General features: G+C 34.4%; 1 protein-coding gene and 1 non-coding gene across 3 annotated transcripts; one reads left to right on the forward strand and one right to left on the reverse strand.

Annotated features, from left to right (window-relative positions):
- Window positions 1–20,378: 20,378 nt before the first annotated feature.
- Window positions 20,379–20,462, reverse strand: TRNAL-CAA (transfer RNA leucine (anticodon CAA)). Its single transcript has one exon. It is a non-coding gene; the product is annotated as a tRNA-Leu (tRNA).
- A 28-nt stretch (window positions 20,463–20,490) lies between these two features.
- LOC139897159 (U11/U12 small nuclear ribonucleoprotein 59 kDa protein) lies at window positions 20,491–23,787 on the forward strand. 2 transcript variants are annotated; one of them, XR_011776453.1, is made up of 10 exons: window positions 20,491–20,617; window positions 20,707–20,880; window positions 21,031–21,358; window positions 21,446–21,529; window positions 22,123–22,188; window positions 22,307–22,379; window positions 22,489–22,829; window positions 22,909–22,949; window positions 23,274–23,410; window positions 23,499–23,787. XR_011776453.1 is itself a non-coding variant. In XM_071879817.1 (9 exons), exons 2-9 carry the CDS (start codon window positions 20,717–20,719, stop codon window positions 23,350–23,352), a joined length of 1,176 nt encoding a protein of 391 aa, XP_071735918.1. In that variant the 5' UTR covers window positions 20,491–20,617; window positions 20,707–20,716; the 3' UTR covers window positions 23,353–23,427. The 2 variants fall into 2 exon arrangements, 1 of the variants encoding a protein (XP_071735918.1); XM_071879817.1 differs by lacking the exon at window positions 23,499–23,787 and having other exon boundaries at window positions 23,274–23,427.
- The last annotated feature ends 854 nt before the right edge of the window (window positions 23,788–24,641 follow it).

A 24,641-nucleotide genomic window follows, 5' to 3' on the forward strand; every position in this document is an offset into this window, starting at 1 on the left:
TTAACATACATGTGGTTAGGTGACCTTTATCCCACAAGCATGCGAAATTTACCTTAATCATATTAGTTTGCTCATAATGGTTAGGTGACCTTTATCCCATCATAAGTTCCCTAATACTTTTAAGTGTCACACAATAGGATGGCGTTTAACTTGTTTACCTTGTTAGTGAAAGGGATTTTGAGTTTTCGTTAATTCTAGTTTGAGAAAACTTTTATACCATACACCAACATGCATTTAGTGCATGGTACTTATGAAAAACCATTTTCATGTCTTGTAATTAAACCAATTACATGATATAAACCATTTTATATACGTTATCCTTATCTTGTTCTTAATAACCATTTATTAAGGTTTTTGGTTGCCTTTTTAATTTAACCATTTAAATTGCCGTTTTGCATGTACTTAGTAGTCTAATTTAACCAATTAAATTGTCGTTTTGTTTGTTGTTATCTTGTGATTAATTGTATCAACCAAACATACAAAACAATAATCATACAAACAACCACACATGCAAAATAAGTATGTTCACAATCTAGCCATTTTGGTGGATGTTTGTTTAGCCGAAAACAAACGTCACCGGTTAAGGGGTAATAATACAAAGTAGGAGATTTCAAATCTCCCACTTAATCTTGCATCCATATGCTCCTTGTGTTCTTCAAGTCTTCATCATCTTGTATCTTCATTTTTACAAAATATGTATCCTAATACATTTTATCTAGAAAATGAAATTACAACCTATTCTATTTTACATACCAAATATAAAATGAATTACATAACAAATGAATGAATTATTACAAACCAATTGAATAATTATTACATGCCATTTGAATGAATAAAATACATACCAAATGAATCATAAATCAACCAAACACACATGCATGCAACACAAGGTCAAGGCTAGGATTGTGAACATTACATTCAGCCAAAATTAGACCAAATGGAAGAACCCAAAAACCCATTTTGGGTCTCCTTGAATTCGGCCTAAATACCAAACCCACCCAAAACTATTAATTTTTGCATTTTACTTTCATGCATGTACATAAAATGCAAAATATAGTGAGTTTAATAACCATCTCGAAGCATATTTCAACAACTTCGGCTCTAGATACCATTGTTGGGATTTAACAAGTTTCATAATACTTAAAACCTTTTAAGAATCATTCAAAGCGGAAGCATGTAAAATTACCAATTGAAACTTGTATATCTTTAACCATATAAAAGTTAAATCCCAAGAAAAGGATCAAGTTGAGAAATAAGCTTACAAACTACAAGCAAGAATAAGATGTTATACCTATTCCAAGCTAGTTGAAAGTGATGAAGATGATGATGTTGAATGGAGCTTCAAATGGATGAAACCTCAAGAGATTATACCCCAAACTTGTAACCAACACCTTGTACTTTGGTTAGGATTTGTTAACACTTGAATCTAGCTTCCAAAAACCAAATTATGAACCCTTTCTTGCCCCTAAACCCCACGGTTTTACAGCTGCTGTATGGGAGAGTTTTTTGCATAATTTTGAAGTGTTAATTGCATGTGTTGGTTCCTACAAGAGTCAAGATGCTTACATATGGAATTGAGAAAGTATGGGTGAAAGATTCCAAGCCTAAAGCATGTGTATCTCATTCCCTATGCCACTTCTCTTTCAAGTATTATTAAATAAGTTTTATAAAAGTAATTAGATTTTATAAAACTCTCCATAATACTTCCATATGTATATATTTGTTATGTACATTTATTTTATAAAACCAAAACTTTATAAAATGTAACATAACAAAATAAATTATTTAACCTATAAATAATTTAAACTCTTGTTATATATAAATTAATCCATAATTTATATATATATATATACACACATCAAGTAATATTTCAGAAAACCATTTTTCTTGAAGTTCAAGTGTCGCGTATTTGATCAATGAACCAATCGTTAAAATCAAAGACGAATAAGGTGTCGGTAAGTTTGTTATTGGGTATGACCCGACTTGGATCATAATATATTAGCCACATTAATTAAATATGTCTCTCGGGCATACGAAATACCTTCACAGCCTGCTCCAGCTTCAGATCCAGAACCAGAAATGCAATATGAACCTGAACAACAACCACAACAGGAACCACAACATCAGCCTGAACAGCACGTACCCTATTATGATCCGCTACAGTTACCTAATGAATTCACAGTATTTCCCCCACATCCACCTGTCGAATACCCAACAATTCTGGAACACACATTGCATCCTAATTTGAGATTCGACAGACGATGGAGAGATTACCCAACATATCAAAGTAATAAGTTCAAACTAGTAACAAAAGAGGTAGAGGTGCCAAGGGTAATTGATTGGAATCCTTTGGAAACGGTCCATCTAGCTGACCGTGTTAGACAGCATTTGGTACAAAGGTATGGTAGTTCTTCTTTTACAGATTGGGAACGTCTTTTCACCATTCGTCGACCTGTATATAAGGAATGGTGTGTTGAGTTAATGAGTACTATAGCGTTAAACGTAGATGTAGATAGGTTAGATGATAGAAGTTTTCTTAGATTTATCCTTGGCGGTAGGATGTACAGGATGTCCATGATGGACATGGCCAGAGCATTACAGATTTACACTCCTAGTGAATTGTTACTACCCGATTGTATGAGCTTGATTTATCGTGGGGAAAGGGTAGATAGGAACTTTGACGCTGACGCCGTTTGGAGGCGTATGACAAACTATAATGTTTTTACACTAGGAGAAAAACACTCCTACTTACATATTAACAAAGCTAAGCTTCGTGTGATTCATAGATTTTTGGCTAACTCGATTACACAAAGAGGTCACAATAAGGAGAAACTGACCTTACATGATTTATTCTACCTAAAGTGTATTCGGGACCCAAGAAGCTTTGTTAATATTCCTTACTGTGTTGGTTTTTATTTATCTAAAATGGTAGAAGGAATGCAGGAAGGGAGTATAATAGGAGGAGGTATTTTTGTTACTCTCATTGGAGAGTATTTAGGTGTTGATAGGAACCAAGGGGGTCCATTACAGGTTTGTAGAGAACAGGTTGAGCCTTTAGGATTGAAAGTTTATGTGGGTGCTAAGGTATTGAAAATTAGACGCAACCAGGCAGTACCCTATGAAGGTAATCATCCACAGGTAGAAAGGGGTTCAGAAGAAGAAATGGAGGAAGCAGAAGACATCAGGGATGTCATTCGAGATGCTATTCTTGACGTGCACGTTCGTATAGATGAGGAATCAATGACGAGCGCGGCCAGACAAAGTATGTACGAGCAGTGGAACTCTGAGCGAGTATACGAGGATTATAGGCGACGCCAACACGATAGCTGGTTAGTTCATCAGCACCAAATCATGAGCCAGCTATCATATCAGGTACCAAATAATTACGTGCCTACTCGACCTGCTCATTTTCCGCCACACAGCCCCGATATCCGACCACCCTTTAACCAATATGACTATAACCAAGCCTATCAGGACACCTATAACCAACAATGGAACCCACCTGACGAGATGAACTGGAACCCCTATCCAGACTGATTTGGTTCCATTTGGTTATTTTTATGATTGTTATGTTTTTATCTTTTGACTTTTTCATGTTTAAACTTATGTTATTGGATATATTTGTGTAATTTTTATCATTTTTATTATTATTGTGTACTAATATTTTACATTTAGGATTTGAAAGTAGGATATTAAGTCCCATTTCAAATTGCCATGCATGTTTATATTTGTATGTATGTATATTGTCGATTGTACAAAACAGGGTAAAACAGCGCATTTTCAAAGACTGGCATTAAGTTCAGCAAAAGCTAGTTTTGATGACAAAACGAAAAACAAATGTGATGTAACAACAAGACGGAATGAACAAATGATGTGCACCATTTATCATTCAGCAAACAAACGCCAATATGTTTGGAAACTTTGGTAAAATTTAATCATTTTTTTACGCTAATCACCCTCAATAATTTAAATTGTTACTGATTTCTTGCAAATGAGGGCATTGCAAGATCTTAAGTGTGGAAAGGGGTTAAATTCTTTCGAATTTTAAAAATTTTTGATTTATACACTTGGTTACCATTAGAAATACTAGTAAAGCAGTAGTTGTATTAGAATCTAGTGCTCTCTGATAACAAAGAACAGCCCTAGTCTTATATACTGACTACCCACTTCTAGTAAAAATTTTCAAAATTTTCAATGAACTCAAAATCATGTTTATACATATTTATGAACAATAAAACTAGGTGTTAACACCGAAATTATTGTTACCTCGGAAAGGACATAAATTGAGAAACAAACCAAAATGTTAGAATTCATTTAAGAATGGAATAGAGGAGAACAAAAAGGCAAATAAAAGAAAATAAAAGCCAAGTGTGAGAAAATTTACGAAGTTATTTTAAACATATGTCACATATTTCTGTAACAAATAACTGAAAATACTTTTGCTTTGGACTAAACTAAACAGTTTTACCTGATTTACTGTAAGAAAGATGGATCTACACGATGAATCAATTCCATCATTAAAAGGAAGTAAAGTCTTCTGGGGGGAAAACGCGCTTCTTGATTTAGGTCATGAAGTTGTCGTCCAGACCAGCTGTAGGTTGACGAAAAACCTAGAAAAGTCATCTCTAAAATCAGCAGGAAATCCACGGACCTCAGCATCAAACAGGGTCGCCAAGTGGTCAGACTTATCCTAACCATGAGAGGATCTGTCTCGTAAAATGGGGAGGACGCCGTGCAAATTAGCTGGATAAGACTAATGAATCAGATCCCCAGAAAGGATAATATCCTTAAAGATCAAAAATCAGCTTTTAAGACTGATATTACTCAATCCTAGAGATTGACCTTAAAGATTGAGAATTCAAACTCATGGAATTCAATGATATCTAAACTCGAGCTTGAACGAGAAAATATTTTGATCAAATTATAAACCGATTTGTTTTTTGAAAACCCATTTTCAATGCATTCATTACCATTGAACGTAAAATCCTAGGAATTCAACTGGAATTCATTAGGTCACCTGAACCAAATCGGGTGTCAACCGTAAGAACGGTGGTTGCATAGCATGGTCAAAGACAGGACCTTGTGCCAGACCGAAAAATTATAAGGGTGAGCTTTACTATTGCTCCTACCAAGGATAGTAATTGCGTCCGACACGTTATAAGACCATAATTAAAAGCATGTCAGGGGACATTGCCTTAACAGTTGCTTGTTCAACGCTTTCCTTTACAACCGGACGGTAGTTTATCGAAAGGTAATATTCGGAGCAAGTATACTGGACGTGTTGCTTTCCTAATACAAGGTTAGCAAGTGGGTGACACAAAACCGCAAGTTTTGAGCTAAAATTTTCAAATCTGAAACCCACCAAACCCACAAAAATATTTTGCAAACACCGGTGAAGGGTTATTCCGGAAAACTTATCTAGGGTAAAAGCTAGATTTAATTTTCAAAAAGATCAAATGTTTTCATAAAGATCCAATTTCCTTAATGGATCTAAATTTTATAGTCATGTGGGACTATAAACCATATCGTTACTACCATTGTTAATACCGCCGTAAAGAAATCACTGATGTACAAAGTGTGAAGAATAAAAAGTGATTCTAGTATTTCAAGACTATATTGCTTGAGGACAAGCAACGCTCAAGTGTGGGAATATTTGATAATGCTAAAAACGAACATATATTTCATAGCATTATTCCTCAAGAAAGACAAGCTTTTAGTTGCAATTGTTCTATTTACAAGTGATATTCGTTTAAATAATAAAAGGTGAAGACAAAAGACAGATTCGACGAATTGAAGACGCAAACAACCAAAAAGCTCAAAAGTACAAAATACAATCAAAGAGGTTCCAATTATTGATAAGAAACGTCTCGAAATTACAAGAGTACAAGATTCAAAACGCAAAGTACAAGATATTAAATTGTACGCAAGGACGTTCAAAAATCCGGAACCGGGACCAGAGTCAACTCTCAACGCTCAACGCAACAGACTAAAAATTACAAGTCAACTATGCACATGAATATAATATAATATATAATTAATTCTTAAAATTAATATATATATATATATTATATTATATTTAAAAACTGTCGGCATAAGAAAACAAGCTCATGTGAGCTGTAAATAGAGGCCATGCAATCGCATGGCCTGGAGGAAGAAACTCCATGCGATCGCATGAGCATCTTTTCTAGTTCACAAGGCCTATAAAATCGAGTGTTTGGTGCATCATTCAACATATATCAATTTCTCTCTATATACGTAAATATATATATATATATATATATATATATATATATATATATATATATATATATATATATATATATATATATATATATATATATATATATATATATATATATATATATATATATATATATATATGTATATGTATATATATATATATATATATTTATATTTTAATTTTAATTTTAATTTTAAATCCTAATAATAAGGGTATGTTAGCGAATGTTGTAAGAGTGTAAGTCGAAATTCTGTCCGTGTAACGCTACGCTATTTTTAATCATTGTAAGTTATGTTCAACCTTTTTAATTTAATGTCTCGTAGCTAAGTTATTATTATGCTTATTTAATCCGAAGTAATCATGATGTTGGGCTAAAAATATTAAAATTGGGTAATTGGGCTTTGTACCATAATTGGGGTTTGGACAAAAGAACGACACTTGTGGAAATTAAACTATGGGCTATTAATGGGCTTTATATTTGTTTAACTAAATGATAGTTTGTTAATTTTAATATAAAGATTTATAATTGGACGTCCCTATAAATAACCATATACACTCGATCGGACACGATGGGCGGGGTATTTATATGTACGAATAATCGTTCATTTAACCGGACACGAGAATGAATTAATAGTCTATGGAATTATTAAAACAGGGGTGAAATTATGTACAAGGACACTTGGCATAATTGATAGCAAAGTATTAAAACCTTGGGTTACACGCAGTCGATAACCTGGTGTAATTATTAAACAAAGTATTAAAACCTTGTTACAGTTTAAGTCCCCAATTAGTTGGAATATTTGACTTCGGGTATAAGGATAATTTGACGAGGACACTCGCACTTTATATTTATGACTGATGGACTGTTATGAACAAAAACCAGACGGACATATTAAATAATCCAGGACAAAGGACAATTAACCCATGGGCATAAAACTAAAATCAACACGTCAAACATCATGATTACGGAAGTTTAAATAAGCATAATTCTTTTATTTCATATTTAATTTCCTTTATTTTATATTTAATTGCACTTCTAATTATCGCACTTTTATTTATTGTTATTGTATTTAATTGCACTTTTAATTATCGTACTTTTTAATTATTGCAATTTTATTTTATCGCACTTTTATTTATTGCAATTTCATTATCGTTATTTATTTTACGCTTTAAATTAAGTCTTTTATTTAATATTTTACATTAGGTTTTAACTGCGACTAAAGTTTCAAAAATCGACAAACCGGTCATTAAACGGTAAAAACCCCCCTTTATAATAATAATATTACTTATATATATATTTGTATTTTTATAAATTAAACTAATATAGCGTTTAGCTTTGTTTAAAAGATTCCATGTGGAACGAACCGGACTTACTAAAAACTACACTACTGTACGATTAGGTACACTGCCTATAAGTGTTGTAGCAAGGTTTAAGTATATCCATTCTATAAATAAATAAATATCTTGTGTAAAATTGTATCGTATTTAATAGTATTTTCTTATAAAATTTAATATTATTTTATACCCCTTAGCTTTAAACATCAGAACTCACCAACCTTTTGGTTGACACTTTAAAGCATGTTTATTCTCAGGTATGAAAGAAATCTTCCGCTGTGCATTTGCTCACTTTAGAGATATTACTTGGAGTCATTCATGACATATTTCAAAAGACGTTGCATTCGAGTTGTTGAGTTCATCAAGATTATTATTAAGTCAATTATAGTTGGATATATTATGAAATGGTATGCATGCCGTCAACTTTTGATGTAATGAAAGTTTGTCTTTTAAAAACGAATGCAATGTTTGTAAAATGTATCATATAGAGGTCAAGTACCTCGCGATGTAACCAAATGTAATGTATTCCTCCAGATAGATTAGGACGGGTAATTAAAACGATCCTAGAAAGCTCAAGTTCCATAATATCCAATCATCTTGGAATATCTGACCATACGCTTGGTCACCCAGTTTCATAACTACGCAAGCAACAAACTTCCCCGATAACTCTCACTGTCGACTTCGACTCGATGCATCTTGTTCGTTATTCACCCGCCCTAACCCGAGAGAAAAACCACAATCCTGAGCTCCCATAACAAACCCACATCCCCAAAAAACACAGGTCGTATCGCTCGAAGTTTCACGACACAAAAACTGTCTCGCACTCGCGTCATCAAACCCGAAAAAGTTCAACCCTGAAAATGCCCAAATTCGAAAAATTATATCTAAAAATCGAACGGTCCGATCATACTCGAATTTTTATCACAACTAGATCTATGTGTGTAGAATCAACAGCCCAAAAATCAAGTCGATCCAATGGTAAACGTACCGAGAATTAATTTTCTCGCACAGCTGCGGAAACAAACCCCAAAAGGGTTTTTCCTGGCGGCTGCAAAATTCGAAAAACTATAACTACAAATTGAACGGTCCGATCACTACAAATTTTGGATATGTTTTAGACCTACATGTCTAGCACCTATAGAAAAAATTAAAAGACGATCCGACGGTTAACAAACCCTCTATGAATTTTTGATCACAGCTCTGCAATTAAACCCCAAACTGAGTTACTGCAACTTCGGAAAATTGTATCTCCCAATTCAACCGTCTGATCACTTTCAAATTTGGTAGATGACCTGATCTATGTGTCTTGAACCTACGTTTAAAATTTCATGGAGATCTAACGGTTAACGAAACCGCTACGAATTTTCTACCACAGCTGCGCCAGAATTCCGAATTTTTTTGAAAAATCTCTTTCACAACAAAAACTATCGATCCGACCACCGACTCCGTTATCACCGCGAATTACCACAGTAATCTATTATAATCATAGACTAATTTTAATAGATTATCTCATGAGTACATAGACATACCCGTTAGTTTTTCGCGATCTCTTTAGCTAAGCCCTTTGATTTCGACACATGTTGTACAAAACCCGTCGTTCGTTCTCCATGCTTTCAAATCGCCATCGCTCCCACTCGAAACTATGAGCTCTTGATACCACTTGTTAGGAATTATGGACCCAAACAAGACCGGTGATTTAAACCAATCACCAAACCCACAACGACAAACGATAAAATAAAGCATGAAACGATAAATATAAACAACACAGGGATTTAACGTGGTTATATCCCAACTCCAAAATACGGAGAAGGGTTTACTCCATGGGCGCAAACTAGAGATTTTTCACTATAAATTTCGTGCACACATGTTAGGATTACAATGAGATGTTTATATAGGCAAGGAAACAACTTAGGGAACAAGAAAACTTGATTCTAGAATTTTCAGCCCGTCAGGCCCTAGCCGCGACGCGCCCAGGAAGGGCCGCGCCCCGCCTCCATGGAAAAATCTAAAACAGCCTTTTTTCCTTCTTTTCCTTGTTGTTTTGATATCCTTCACACAACCAACAGTTAGTACGTTATCTCCCTTTACATGCATGGTACATTCTTGGTAGTAATTTTTTGGTTCCGTTGATTGTAATGTAATGTTGAGCTGATCATTGACCTTGAAAAAGTGATTAATTAGTATGATGTGACAAAAATGGGATCAGTGGTTGTTTAGCATGTCTAAGAAAGGAAGGTATTTGCCGGTTGCTCATGAAAAAATATGCTTCCTCAAGCATGTTTCTTCGGTTTTCCTTGTTTAACTTTAGTTTGGTTTAGGAGGTTTGCTTTTCTCTTTCCCGTTTTGTTGTTGCTTTGTTAGATTCGATTCTCTTTTGGGTAGTCTAGCTCTTTGACTAGGTTGATGTTTGGGTTACTTTTCTTGTTGCGAGGCATGCCTGGTTTTATTTATTGTATCATTTTGATAGGTTCTTTCTTTTCGATTTATGCAAAGTTCATTGGTTATAATAAAAATTTTGTTTTTGCCCGTTAAAAAAAAGTAAAGGAATATTTTGTTAGAGTAAAATAATTGCACTGTGACGTTATCCTAAAACACAAATATTAGCAGTGATTGAAACCTTCACTATTACACTTGTACTTTTTGATTGTCATTACATTGTCACTCATCATTTGATATTCAATCCATTGTAATCACAACCAAAATAGAACTTTATTGTATAGTAATTTTGAATTTTGTAATTTGTTATATCAACAACGTCTAAATGATTGCCAGGTTTATAAGAGTTATTAGAGACAATGTTATGTAATCGTGTAATCATGACTATGATACGGAACCTAGTGAACAATGTAATCTCGAAGAGCAAGTTAAGATTAGATATTATGTAGATATTGTTTTCATAAATATTATTTTCAAATTGCTGCAATGTATCTTTCTCTATAAGTCATGTATGTACTATATGTATTGATCAACAGATCACCCTAAAGAGTGTGGAGAATTATTTTTTTATATGGTATCAGCCTTTCTAAAAACCCTAACCCTAAATTTCTTACAAACTGTTGTCAATTCTTCATTCGATCATTGAGCAATCATGGCCATGCTCGGTTTGCACACCACTCGTGAAGTTAGGACATCATTTAAAGAAGCATTATCAAAAGCGTGCTTTGTCCGTTGTCAAGCCTTTCTATACTAAGCTCTGAGTTGGTTTCTCACATGTACTTGAGGGGGGTATTAGAGGTATTAGAGACAATGTTACATAATCATGTGATCATGACCATGATACATGAACAAGATAATCTTGGAGAGAAAGTTAAGATTTGATATTTTTTCATAGATATTATTTCCATATTTTGTAATGTATCTTTATCTACAAGTTATGTGTGTACTATATATATTGATCAATAGAAAACTATAAAGAGTATGAAGAATTATTGTGTAACCTTGTCTATAATATATTTAATAGTGTTGCACACACTCATCATGTGGGGGGAATGATTATGTTAATATTAATGGAATTCAACATAACAACAAGTTCTTATTAGGAACATAATCACAAAACTAATTTTATGAATATTAAAGCAAGCGGAAGCATAATATTAAGAAACCAAGTGTATATGTTAAACCATTTTGTTTGAATCCCATGAAGATATCAAGTCATGAACATATGCTTACATATATTAACAAAGAGAGTAGAGATTATACCTCCTCAAGTAAATTGAGGGTTGATTTGATGAACAAGATGATAATGAAGATGATGGAAAAATCACTTCTAACTTGAAGCCTCAAGAGAGTAATACCCCAAGCTTTTAATCACCAACACCTTCTATTATTTGGTTAGGATTTTAGACACTTGATTAACTAGATTACCAAGCTAAAAACTCTCCCTCTTTTTTGAAAAAGCTACGTCCAGCAGCTATGTGGAAGGGAGAATGCATAATTTTTTGTTACTTGAAATGTAGATATATGTGTGTGTGGTCTCCAACATGTCTTGGTTAATATGCTTATGGCATGGGAAGTAATCTAATAAACAAATGCATGCTTACTTCAACTCCCATGCCACTTCCATGTTATTATATAAAATAGTTTTTATAAAACTAGATTTTATAAAACTAGTTTTTATAAACTAGTTTTTATAAAACTAGATTTTATAAAATGCATTTTATAAACTTGCATATTATTTGTTATGCACATTTTATAAAACCAATTTTATAAAATGTAACATAACTTCATTAATTATTTAACCTATAAATAATTAAATCCTTATTATATAATTATTCCATAAATTATATATATATATATATATATATATATATATATATATATATATATATATATATATATATATATATATATATATATATATATATATATACATATCAAGTAATTTTAGAAACCATTTTCTTAAAATTCAAGTGTCGCGTAATTTAATCAACGATCCAATCGTTAAGATCAAATACGAATAAGGTGTCGGAAAGCTTGTTATTGGGTATGACCCGACTTGGATCATAACATATTAGCCACATTAATTTAATATGTCTCTCTGGCATACGAAATACCTTCAATCTCCCACTTGCACAAGAAACATAAGAAATTAATGCAAGTGACGGATACCACCTAATGACCGTCCATCACCCCCAATATGTTATGACTTTATGCCATTCAATAACATCATCCCTTTCGAGTTCCCATCTCGAATATGAATAGGTGAATCTTTTCATTATATCCTTTCATCCTAGATGTCATGTTAAATCCAAGAGACACAGAGTGTTCACTCTCTTCTAGATTTAACTTTATCAGGCCTTAGACATCTGACTCTCAACGAATAAGAGGGACAAATTCCATCTTGACTACATCCGTCCTAGATATATATATATATACTTTGTATTACACCTGAGTTCTTCCTTATGAACTACCATATTTCAGAATAGCGAGGAAAGAATCAAGGCATAATACTTAGTGAATATCCGAACCCAATATGTATCTCAGGTCAGAGGATACAATGATATTCGCCTTTACTCAAGATTACATGTGATCAACCACAATGGCTCCATTTAGTAAATCTTGAGGACGGGTCTTCCAATATTTGTATCCCACAAATATCTATGAACCTTGGTTGCAACCTTGCCCCACATTCATCCCGTGAATGTGTACCAATCCAAGTTCATAATAGTCTAAACCTCACACTTGTTCCCACAAATGTGATCGACTACGGAATTTAGAATAATTACTTATTCATGGATAAAATATGCAAAATGGGAACATGACTCATGATTAATAATTTAACACCATAATTATATTAATGAGTTTGAACCATTTCGTTCCGTTACAATACATAAAACAGATCACAACCAATCACTAGAATATCGAAGCCCTAATGCACTAACATGTCCTTGATGTTTTGCACCATGTAAGAGCTTCGTGAGTGGATCCGCTATATTAAGATTTGTGTGAACTTTGTGAATACATATCTTTCCCTTTTCAACCTCATCCCTTATGTAGTTGAATCTCCGCTCAATGTGACGGGTCTTTTGGTGAGCACGAGGTTCCTTGATTTGAGCAATCGCACCCTCGTTGTCACAAAAGATCTCAAGAGTGTCCTGAATGGAAGGGACTACTCCTAAGTCGTCGATGAATTTCTTCATCCATGCAGCTTCCTGAGCTGCCAATGAGGCGGCAATGTACTTTGACTCTGTAGTGGATAGTGCAACAACATCCTGTTTTGAATTCTTCCAAGAGACTGCACCTCCATTTAACATGAAGACATAACCAGATTGTGATCGAGAATCATCTCGATCAGTTTGGAAACTCGCATCTACATAACCTTTTACTGCGAGTTCCTCCTCACCAGACCCATATATTAGAAACATATCCTTAGTCCTTCTAAGGTATTTCAATATACTTTTAACCGCAATCCAATGACTGTTTCCTGGGTTATTCTGGTATCTACTTTTCAAGCTAAGAGGGCATGACACATCCGGCCTAGTGCATATCATTGCATACATGATTGACCCAATAGCAGACGCATATGGGACATTCTTCATTCTCTCCTGTTCATCTTTCGTGGTAGGGCACTGAGATGAACTAAGGAGCGTTCCTCTTTGAATAGGTACCAAACCTTTCTTAGAGTTCTCCATCTTGAACCTTTTCAAGACCTTTTCAATGTATGCACTTTGATTCAAACCTATCAGTTTCTTGGATCTATCCCTGTAGATCCCAATCCCCAAAACGTATTGTGCTTCTCCAAGATCCTTAATGGAGAAGCATTTACTTAGCCAAGTTTTAACACCTTGCATTGCCGGAATATCATTTCCAAATAACAATATATCATCTACATATAGTACAAGGAACATGATGGTGCTCCCACTAGCTTTCTTGTATACACAAGCTTCATCACCATTTTTAATGAAGCCAAATTTCTTGGCCTCCTCATTAAAACGATGATTCCACATTCTGGATGCTTGTTTCAATCCGTAGATCGACTTCTTTAACTTGCATACCTTTTTAGGATATTTCGGATCAACAAAACCTTCAGGCTGAACCATATAGACATCTTCCTCAAGATATCTATTTAGGAAAGCGGTCTTGACATCCATTTGCCATATTTCATAATTATAATGAGCAGCAATGGCAAATAATATCCTAATAGACTTTAGCATTGCCACAGGCGAAAAAGTTTCATCATAGTTAACCCCTTGAGTTTGAGTGAAACCTTTTGCTACAAGTCTAGCTTTGTATGTATCCAAGTTACCATGTATGTCGGTTTTCATCTTGAAAAGCCATTTACAATCAACTAGCCTTGAGCCAGTAGGTTGTAACAAGTTCCCAAACTTGGTTGTCATACATGGATTGCATCTCAGCGTTCATGGCTTCCTGCCATTTATCTTTATCAATCCTTGATAAAGCATCTTGGTAGTTTGTTGGTTCATCCAAATCAACCACATAGCAACCATCCATGAGAAACCCATATCTCTCAAGAAGATTACTAATCCTACCAGATCTGCGAACGTCTTGTATACTTTGATGATCCATTCGATCATTCTCAACATTTTCATGTTGAGTGCTAGTGTCAACCAATTGTGTATCATCTATTTGATCTTGAACCTCTTCAAGATCTATCTTCCTTTCACTATAACCTTCCATTAGGAACTTAGTTTCAAGGAATTCCGCCTTCCGGGCAACAAATACATTTTGCTCGGATGGATCATAGAAATAGTATCCCATATCATCCTTGGGATATTCTATGAAGATACACTTCGTGGATCGAGCATTCAACTTATTAGGGACGTAACGCTTAGGATAAGCTTCACATCCCCATACCTTTAAGTATGATAGAGATGGAGGTTTTTCGAACCACATCTCATGAGGAGTTCGTTCCACTTTCTTGGTTGGGGCCATATTTAGAATACGAGCCGCGGAGCATAGACAATAACCCTAAAATGATAGAGGTAACGAGCTTCTAGCCATCATAGATCGAACCATATCCATTAGGGTTCGGTTTCTCCTTTCGGAAACTCCATTAAGTTGGGGTGTTCCAGGAGGAGTGAGTTGCGAGATTATCCCACAACTTTTAAGATGATCTTGGAAAGCATCGCTTAGGTATTCATCTCCTCTATCGGTACGAAGTATCTTGATTGTCTTATTGAGTTGATTTTGTACTTCGTTTTGATATTCCTTGAATGCTTCAAAAGTTTCATCCTTGTGTCTTAACAAGTAGACATATCCGAAACAACTAAAGTCATCAATGAAAGTGACGAAGTATCTTTCACCTTTCCTAGTCATGGGCTTAAAGGGTCCACATACATCCGAATGTATTAAGCCCAATAAGTCTTTAGCCCTTTCATAGGTCCCTTTGAAAGGTGCTTGTCATTTTGCCTTGTAAACAAGATTCACATACATCAAACGAGTCTAGTTCATTTGATTTCAAAAGCCCATTCTTTTGAAGTGTATGCATTCGATTCTTGTTTATATGACCAAGGCGACAATGCCATAAGTAGGAATCACTCAAATCCCTTTTGAGTTTCTTGGTGTTTGCATGGTATATTGAGCTATTGCATGATGTGTTGTCATGAACCAATTCATAAATACCATTCAAAGGCGAAGCCTTAAAATAGAACACATTATCTAAAGAAACATGGATATCATCATTAATAAAATTAAAATCATAACCACATTGTCTTAAACGGGAAATAGAAATAATGTTTCGAGTCAAATCAGGAGCATACAAAATATTTTTCAAAATAAGCTCCAACCCAGTTTGTAGCTTTAAAACAAAGTCTCCTTGAGCTTCTACGTGCACCTTTGCACCATTTCCTATGAAGAGACTTGTTGTTCCCGCTCCTTGTTTACTTCTTTTGAACCCCTGCAAAGAATTGCAAATATGAGTTCCACATCCTGTGTCTAATACCCATATATTAGAAGAAGTAATACTAAGCTCAATGTATACCATATATACATTACCTGAGGTTTGCCCTGCATCCCTCTTTTCTTTCAACTCCTTTAGGTAGATCGGGTAGTTGCGTTTCTAGTGACCCATTTCACCGCAACCAAAGCATGGATCTTCCTTGGGGTTTGCTTTTCTGGCAAACTTTTGCTTCTTGTAATTGTTGGTTGGGGTAACCATCTTCCCCTTTCCCTTGCCCTTGCCTTGGTAGGCGGGTCCTTTCCTCTTAGTCACCTTTGGCTTAGATGTTATTGTTTTTGGACCCGCCTTCATTGATCATAAACACGGGTGAAGCCCTTTTACCCATGCTTGCTTCGGCCGTCTTAAGCATGGCATGTAATTCGCCAATGCTCTTATCCCAACCATTCATATTATAATTCAATACGAATGTGTCAAACCTTTTTGACAAAGAATTAAGGATAAGATCCGTGGCTAATTCATTAGACACGTTGCAATTTAGACGGTTCGCTCGATCAATTAGACTTTTCATCTTAAGGACATAAGATGAAACAGATTGGGAGTCGTCCATCCGACATGCATGAAGCGCTCGAACCGTTTCGAAGCGCTCGACACGAGCTTGTTGAAGGAACATCTCCTTCAATTGTGTGATCCTGTCATATGCACTATGATGCTTGAAGTCCTTTTGGAGTTCGGGTATCATAGTCCCAAGCATAAGGCAAGCGACTTGCACCGAATCGATGCAACACTTATCCCAATAAGCCATGCCTTCCGTATCATCCTCGTCGGGTTGATCGGGAATGGGGTCTTCCAACACATACGCCCTATCCTCAAGTTTGAGGACAATTCTTAGATTGCGAAACCAATCCATGAAATTCGTATGGTTGAGTTTTTACTTTTCGAGGATAAACCTCAACGATAGGTTGTTAAAGTTGATTGGTGCGTTTGAAATGTTGTTGTTATTGGCGGCCATCTACAAAATTTAACAAAGTTGTTTAAGTATCAATTTTAATTTAACAATCAATACCCTTTAAATCCAATTGATATTTATTAAATTTTAGAATCCAACGGTAAACCAAATTTCGGTTAGGTGACCTTTATCCCGTTATTTGATTTAGCTAGGTAGTCATTATATGACAATTGCAATCCTTTTGCAACTTCTAAGTTACGAGATCATGCAATCCTTTTGCATGGCATATTTATCCCATCAACGCCTATTTGTTCCTCATGCTTCGGTGACCCTAAGTTCATGATTCCCAAATCAAGTCGTCCTACTTGTGTAAACGTGTAAACTTAACATACAAGTGGTTAGGTGACCTTTTATCCCACAAGTGTGCAAAATTCACCTTAATCATATTAGTTTGCTCATAACGGTTAGGTGACCTTTATCCCATTATGAGTTCCCTAATATGTTTAAGTGTCATACAAAAGGATGGCGTTTAACTTGTTTGCCTTGTTAATAAGAGATTTTAAGTTTTCATTATTTCTAGTTTAAGAAAACTTTTATGCCATGCACCAACATGCATTTAGTGTATGGTACTTATGAAAAACCATTTTCATGTCTAATAATTAAGCCAATTACTTGATATAAACCACTTTATATATGTGATCCTTTTCATGTTCTTAATAACCGTTTATCAATGTCCTTTTGCCACTTTTAATTTAACCAATTAAATTGTCGTTTTGCATGTCGTTAATAATGTATAATTTAACCAATTAAATTATCATTTTGCTTGTTGTTAACTTATGATATACTTGTAGCAACCAAACATACAAACACAATAAACAACCATGCATGCAAAACAAATATGTTCACAATCAAGCCAATTTGGTAGACATTTATTTAGCCGAAAACAAATGCCACCGGTTAAGGGGTTATAACACAAAGTAGGAGATTTTAAATCTCCCACTTAATCTTGCATTCAAATGCTTCTTCTTGTGTTCTTCCAAGTCTTCATCTTGTATTTTCATCTTATTACAAAATATATCCTAATACATTTTGTCTAGAAAATGAAATACAACCTAATGTATTTTACATGCCAAATATAAAATAAATTACATAACCAAATGAATAAATATTACAAACCAAATCAATGAATTAATATTACATACCAAATGAATGAATTAAATCAACCAAACATACAACCATCCAAACACAAGGTGTCGGCAAGCTTGTTATTAGATATTACCCGACTTGGATCATAACATATTAGCCACATTAATTTAATATGTCTCTCGGACATACGAAATACCTTCAAATATATGATTATGACAAACAATAGTTACAAATATTCAAAGTTACACAAAACAAGTGAGATACACCAACAAATGACTCTTGGACAACTCAGTTTTCAAGACTCAGAGATTCAAAGATTTTACTAATTGAATGAGATTTTTAATAAACACTAATCAAGAATTCAATACTTGCTCAGTACTTAAGCTTTCGCGATAAATCAATCAAAGTACTAAAAACAAGGGAAAGCAAAACAAATACACAACATCTTAAGGGAGAAAAAGAAAATTAGTCAACAAGCTCCTCCCAACTCTCATATCTCTCAACAGATCAAAAGAAAAACTACCGATAATTAACATTTTTCATGTCCAAGTTAACCTAAGAGATTCCAGCAAGAAGAATTTCTTACTCTTGACAAAAATAATAATCTTTTTACGAGCTTTGCTTGGAGCATCTTATTTAAGAAAACGAAGCTTCCAAAAGAAGAAGTTTCTACAAGGTCAAAAAAATTTTCGACCAACGTTATCTCTTAGAATTTTAAATTTAGGAAAGGCAAAGGAGTACATATTGACAAAGTTGACATGACGACTTCTCGACCAAACGAAAGAAACCAAACACGTCCTTCTCAAGACGGTTAACTCGTTTTTAATGTTGTTGTGCTTGCTTGTTGTTTGTTTCATGTAGTGGTTTTTTGTTTAATTTTTTTTTTTTTATTATGGTTGTTGTAGGTTGATTCGTTTGTGTTTTTTTAGTCTTCGGTAATGTTAGACTCGATTCATTAAGATTGTCTTTAGGTTGGTCTAGTTGGTTTATTTTTTTCGAGCCCCTTCGTTGATGTTCACGTGTATCAGTTTGAGATTTTTTTTCATTTATTAATGAAAGTTTCTTTAATTTTAATAGTAATTATTACTTTAGCCACATAAAAAATACAACTTGTCTCCATGTGAACTCAACGAGCAAGTTCCATAATGGGTCTTTTAATTCAACGGATTATTTTTCTATTAGGCGAATTAAATTATCAAACTTTTTCCCAAATATGTCCAATGGGCTAACTTTGCTGCATTTTAGCTCGATAGCTCGTTTTCAAACAAGAAGAGGAAATCGTACCTTTTAATCAAATATCATTTTATTATTTTTTTCTTTGAAAAGCAAGAAAACATCATTATTAATTAAATTCAGGAGACAAATCGTTTGAAACATTTAGGTATGTTCTTTTTTATAAAAGAAATAAAATGAGAGGAAGAGAATGAAGGAGAGGGAATTGAATCTTTTCAATTTAGAAGGAAGAGATAAATGGAAAACTACATTGAATTTTCCGCCCCCTTTGTTTCCTTTTTATCTTAAATTAAACTCTGGAACACCATTGTCATTATGTTTCTCTCCATTTCACTTCCCTTCTCTTTAAAAATCAACTCTGGAATATAGCCTTAAGGTGTCGGGATGAACATAGATGTTATGAAAGGCTTTATATCGTTGAACTAATGAACGAATTGGAAGCAGAGTCGGACGAGGATGCAATCGATGATGACTCTTTACTTTCGGATTCAGACTCATGAAATTCTTTTCTTGAGATTTGGTTCGAATAGCGTATTTTATATGTAATTTTTGGTTTGGTTTTCTGCGCGTTTCTCTGATGTCGATTTCGTGTTTGATCTCATACTGCGACTAGTGAATTTCGTTTAGCTTTTTTTTTTGGTGAGTTTAAGCCAAATCAACTATGCTTTCATATATTGTGCTTTTGGTGATGACTCTTTACTTTCGGATTAAGACTCATAAAATTCTTTTCTTGAGATTTGGTTCGAATAACGTATTTTATATGTAATTTTTGGCTTGGTTTTCTCCGCGTTTCTTTGATGTCGATTTCGTGTTTGATCTCATATTGCGACTAGTGAATTTCTTTTAGTTTTTTTGGTGAGTTTTCAGCCAAATCAACTATGCTTTCGTATATTGTGTTTTCTTCGTGATATTGACGAACGCACTAACTTCTCGCGGAAGTTTTACTTTTAATATATATACTTCCTTAAAAAAGTTTATATGTGTTAGAAAAATGAATACAACATGTAAATCAAAAGGTTGAAATCAGATTCAAAAGTATATAATTATTAATTATAAAATAATAATAACAACTACTACGTGTATGTTTTATATTAAAAATAAAAATAAAATAAAATCATTGTCAGAAGTGGGATTTGAACCCACGCCCCCTTTCGGAGACCAGAACTTGAGTCTGGCGCCTTAGACCACTCGGCCATCCTGACTTCTGATTATTTTGCTTTGATTAATCATCTATCATCAATTGCTAGGGTTTATCATTTTATTGAAACAGGAAATCTCACGCTTAGGTTTACAATACATGGATGATCGAATCGTTTGTTGAGTTAAAATAACATATTCATTTTGAATCGAATTGCAGGTAATCAATCAGCTGTTTTAATTTTAGCACGCTATATGAAATTTAAGTAATATTGTATTGTTTCAATTTTTCCTTGGTGTGTTTTGCAGTAAATTGTATATGAATATGATGATGAGACCGATGAATCCACCGCAATTTCAGCCGGTTGCACCGGCTCCGTGGTTGCCACCTGTGCCGCCGGTAACCAGTGGTTTCTGGAACACAACAAATGTTCAAGGAACCCTAAAGGAATTACAGAATACTATTGATCTTGCAGAATCAATGTGAGTGACTTTTGTGAAATAATTAAAATCATAAATTCATAAATGATAGAACTTATATTTCTAATGATTTAATTGCGATATAATGTAGTAAACATATTCTGATTGTAACTGAATCTGAAATAGCATGGTTTTGTTGATTTGATCTTTTAGGGAGAAAGAGTTAGAGATGCTTATTGCGATAAAATGTAACGGGACGGAAAATAAGGCAAATGAAAGTGTAATTGAAAAGTTTTCGAAGTATTTAGAGAAGAATAGGATACAGTTGGATGCGCAAGAGAAAACTTCGGTTGAAGCAGCAAATGGTTTAATAATGAAGCTGAAGAATGAGATTGAGCCGTTTAAGGTTGTAACTGATGATAAAACGCCATGGGAGGAGAAGTCTGCAGCAGTGAGATTATCGAATAAAATTCAGAAGCGTAAAAGAAACAAATTGTGGCGGAAAAGAAAGAGACAACGCATTGGTGAAATGCAGGCTAAGGTAGTATTTATAATTTGAATTTCTTTTAGCTATGACCATTTTAGAATAGTGATCTTTGAGGTTACCTAGTTTTTGGTTACTTATTAGGAGCGTGAACGGTTTGACCAAGCTGACCAAGAAGCTGATGAATGGAGGTGTAGGGAGATCGCAAAGGAAATCGCAAAGCGTAAGGTAATAATGAAATGGTGCTTTTACTCTGTTTGGATGTTATACGTGAATCGGGTCTGTTCGATTCATCTGCGTTTTGTTTTAAGTTTTGAAAACATATCACAAGATGTATCAAGCCCACTCCTTCTATCTTCAACTAAATGGGAACTAGAAATTGGTATCATCATCATTCAACATGTCATCTTTGTACTCCTAATGAACAAATAATTGTTAAATTTGCTTTACCTTGTTGCAGTTGTTCTTTGAATGCAATGGAAAGTATTTGGAACGCTAAATCTTAGTTATATGTTTTCTCTTATCTTTAGCTTATGCTTCACATATCCATTAGTGTATTGTTATAAAGTGTTACTCCCCCAATTCTATTGTCTAATATTTCTTTTCCGGATATTTCAAAATTATTGTCCACTTGCATAAATAGATAAGAATAAAGAGGTACCCTTAAAGTATGCACGTAAGACACAAAGGTAGGTCAAACGTTAGGGGCAAAACCGGAAAGTAAACAAAAAGTAAAGTGTAATAATCATGTTTCATAAACTGCCTGTTTTTTGTCTGAGGACAGTAGAATGGGGTATTTAACTGGGCAATCTTGTTTAAAGGTTGAGAAGATGAAGGAAATTGCAAAGCAAAAGGCTAAAGAGGAGCGAAGGAAATTAGAATCAGAGGTGATAATATTGAAGTTTACAGTGTTAATTTATCTAATATGTATTCAAGGTTTCTTGTTGTTTCTTTATTGATTTGAAGATGCAGTCAATTTAAATGTTCATTTGCTATATATTTCAGCTGGAGCTAGTGTTGATTGTAGAGAAGTTGCAAGAATTACGTTCTATCAGGATCCAGAAATTAACAAAGCAAGGTTCGTTATATCATCTAACATGTAATTTTGGTTATAGTTTGTTATCGAATTAGATGTAATATCAGTTCATTACACTTGACCTATGCTTTTTGGTATTATAATCATGCAGGTCATTTTCTGCCCGAGGAGGACAACAAATTTCTTGAGAGAATTCGTGCTGCAGTTGAGGAAGAGGAGCGGCAAGCTATGGCGGCTGCCGATACAGGTGCCGCTAAGGATGCCATTGCAACTGCTGAAGAATCTAGGAAAGTAACAGGTGCTGCACATGAAGATCAAAACAATGTGAAAGATGGCGATAAGATTAGTCATGAAAAAGTAACCGAGGTTGAAGCAAAACAAGAACCCAAAGTTGTGGGTCCCGCCAAAGGATATGATTATTCAGCAAATTTACCTATTGAATTTTATCATTATTATCATGGAAGCAGTACTGATATGGGGACACTAATCGAGGTAAGTTTTGTATTATTCATTTTTTACTTTGTTATACCAATTAGTCTAATCTAATATGAATATATATTGTTACGTGCAGGTCAGACGAACATGGGATGCATATATAAGACCTGGTGGAAGGTTAGCATATTATATTGTTTATACTGTTTAAAGAACTTTCTATAGATTATGAAATGGTCTAGAAAGCTTGAAAAACAGAGACCCTTGTTAATGATGATAAACGTCTTTGTTACATATAAGATCAGCATTATACCCGTTTGACGCCTGACCCATTTCAATCCAAAACTGTTTTGACCCTTACCCAAATTGACCCAACCTGACCCGTTTGCCAGGTTTTCAGCATGCTTCTTGCAAGTTTATGTTTTATCTGTGTTATTATGCTAAATTAAGTTATAATAACTCTAGTTGTTTGATTAGATATTGATCTGATATGACCTTTTGCAGTCGGATACCAGGTCATTGGGTTCAACCGCCCCCACCAAGTGATGAAGTATGGGCATCCTACCTCGTGAAACCTCAATGAGCTTTTTTTATGTTGGGCGTATAAGCTATTTAAAGTTCATAGTGGGTGATGCATTACGGTATGTTTGTTTTATGTTCTAGCATGTTCCACTTAATATATGCGGTTCTTTTTCTTAACAAGACATTATTATGTGATGTTTCTACAAGATGAATGCATCAGCAGTTAGCAGAGTCTATATAATTTCCATTTGTACATAGAGGCATCGATTTCTTTTTGGCCCAGTTCGATAAATGTAGCAGCAGTTTGCATAGTCTCTATATTGAGCAAATATGGCACTGAGATATTTCATGTATCTGTCATATAAGGCGTAGTTTTCTTTAACAAAACATTGTGTGATGAATCTACAAGATCTTTTATCATTAGGATCTGCTATAAGCTACTTACAGCTCCGGTATTATTTATGAATTATGTAGCAACCTTGTACTTCTATAAAAGCTTGTTGATTTTATTTTTGAAATAAAATATATAGTTAAGTTATGTAATAATCAAGCGTCAGCACATTAGTTAGTATATCAGAAAGTTGGGCCTTAAGATTTTATGTATTCTCGTTTTTGTCTGTAGATTAGTTGTACATGTTTCTGAATTCAATGACTCAATTTCTCATTCACCTTTGCTCAATTTTACATGTATCCGAGTATCCGTATCCCATTAACTTATAATCTACTTTGAACATGTTAACATTAGTAATGAAGCCTTGAACGCCGACTACCTAACTTTTTTTTGGGTAAAGGGGCAATCACCCGGTAAATATTATTAGATCACAAAGATATTACAATAGAGTTCCGAGATTACGTAAATAGCCCTATAATCTAAATATAAGCCAAAAAACCCAAATCTAACAAAAGCTAGCGATAACCAAGATGAAACCAAGCAAATGCCAACACAACAATTCGAAATGGATATCTTCATCACTCGATCTGCCATATGTGCTTCCAATGTTGAATGTGAACCGAGTCTTTGAATTTCAAAGACATTATTTTTAACCGAACCGTCAAAAAGATTACGTGATACATCTGCTCAACAGACCGAACATTACCATTAAAAAGCAAATTATTTCTCTCCTGTCAGATGAAATAAAACGCCGCCGCAAAGATAATATTTGCAACAATAGCCCGAGCCACACGAAGGTGTGCCAAGGGAGAAATAACTGATACCACGTCCTCCCAATCACTCGCATATAAAGGGAATTGAATAAATTATTTTGCTTTTTCCCATACCTGAGCAGAATAGCGGCATTCAAAAAATAAATTGGACCGAGAGTCTGGAACAAATTAACAGAATCGGCACAA

This window comes from Rutidosis leptorrhynchoides, chromosome 3 (genome assembly GCF_046630445.1).
Source record: "Rutidosis leptorrhynchoides isolate AG116_Rl617_1_P2 chromosome 3, CSIRO_AGI_Rlap_v1, whole genome shotgun sequence".
In the NCBI taxonomy this organism is placed as follows: Eukaryota; Viridiplantae; Streptophyta; class Magnoliopsida; order Asterales; family Asteraceae; genus Rutidosis; species Rutidosis leptorrhynchoides.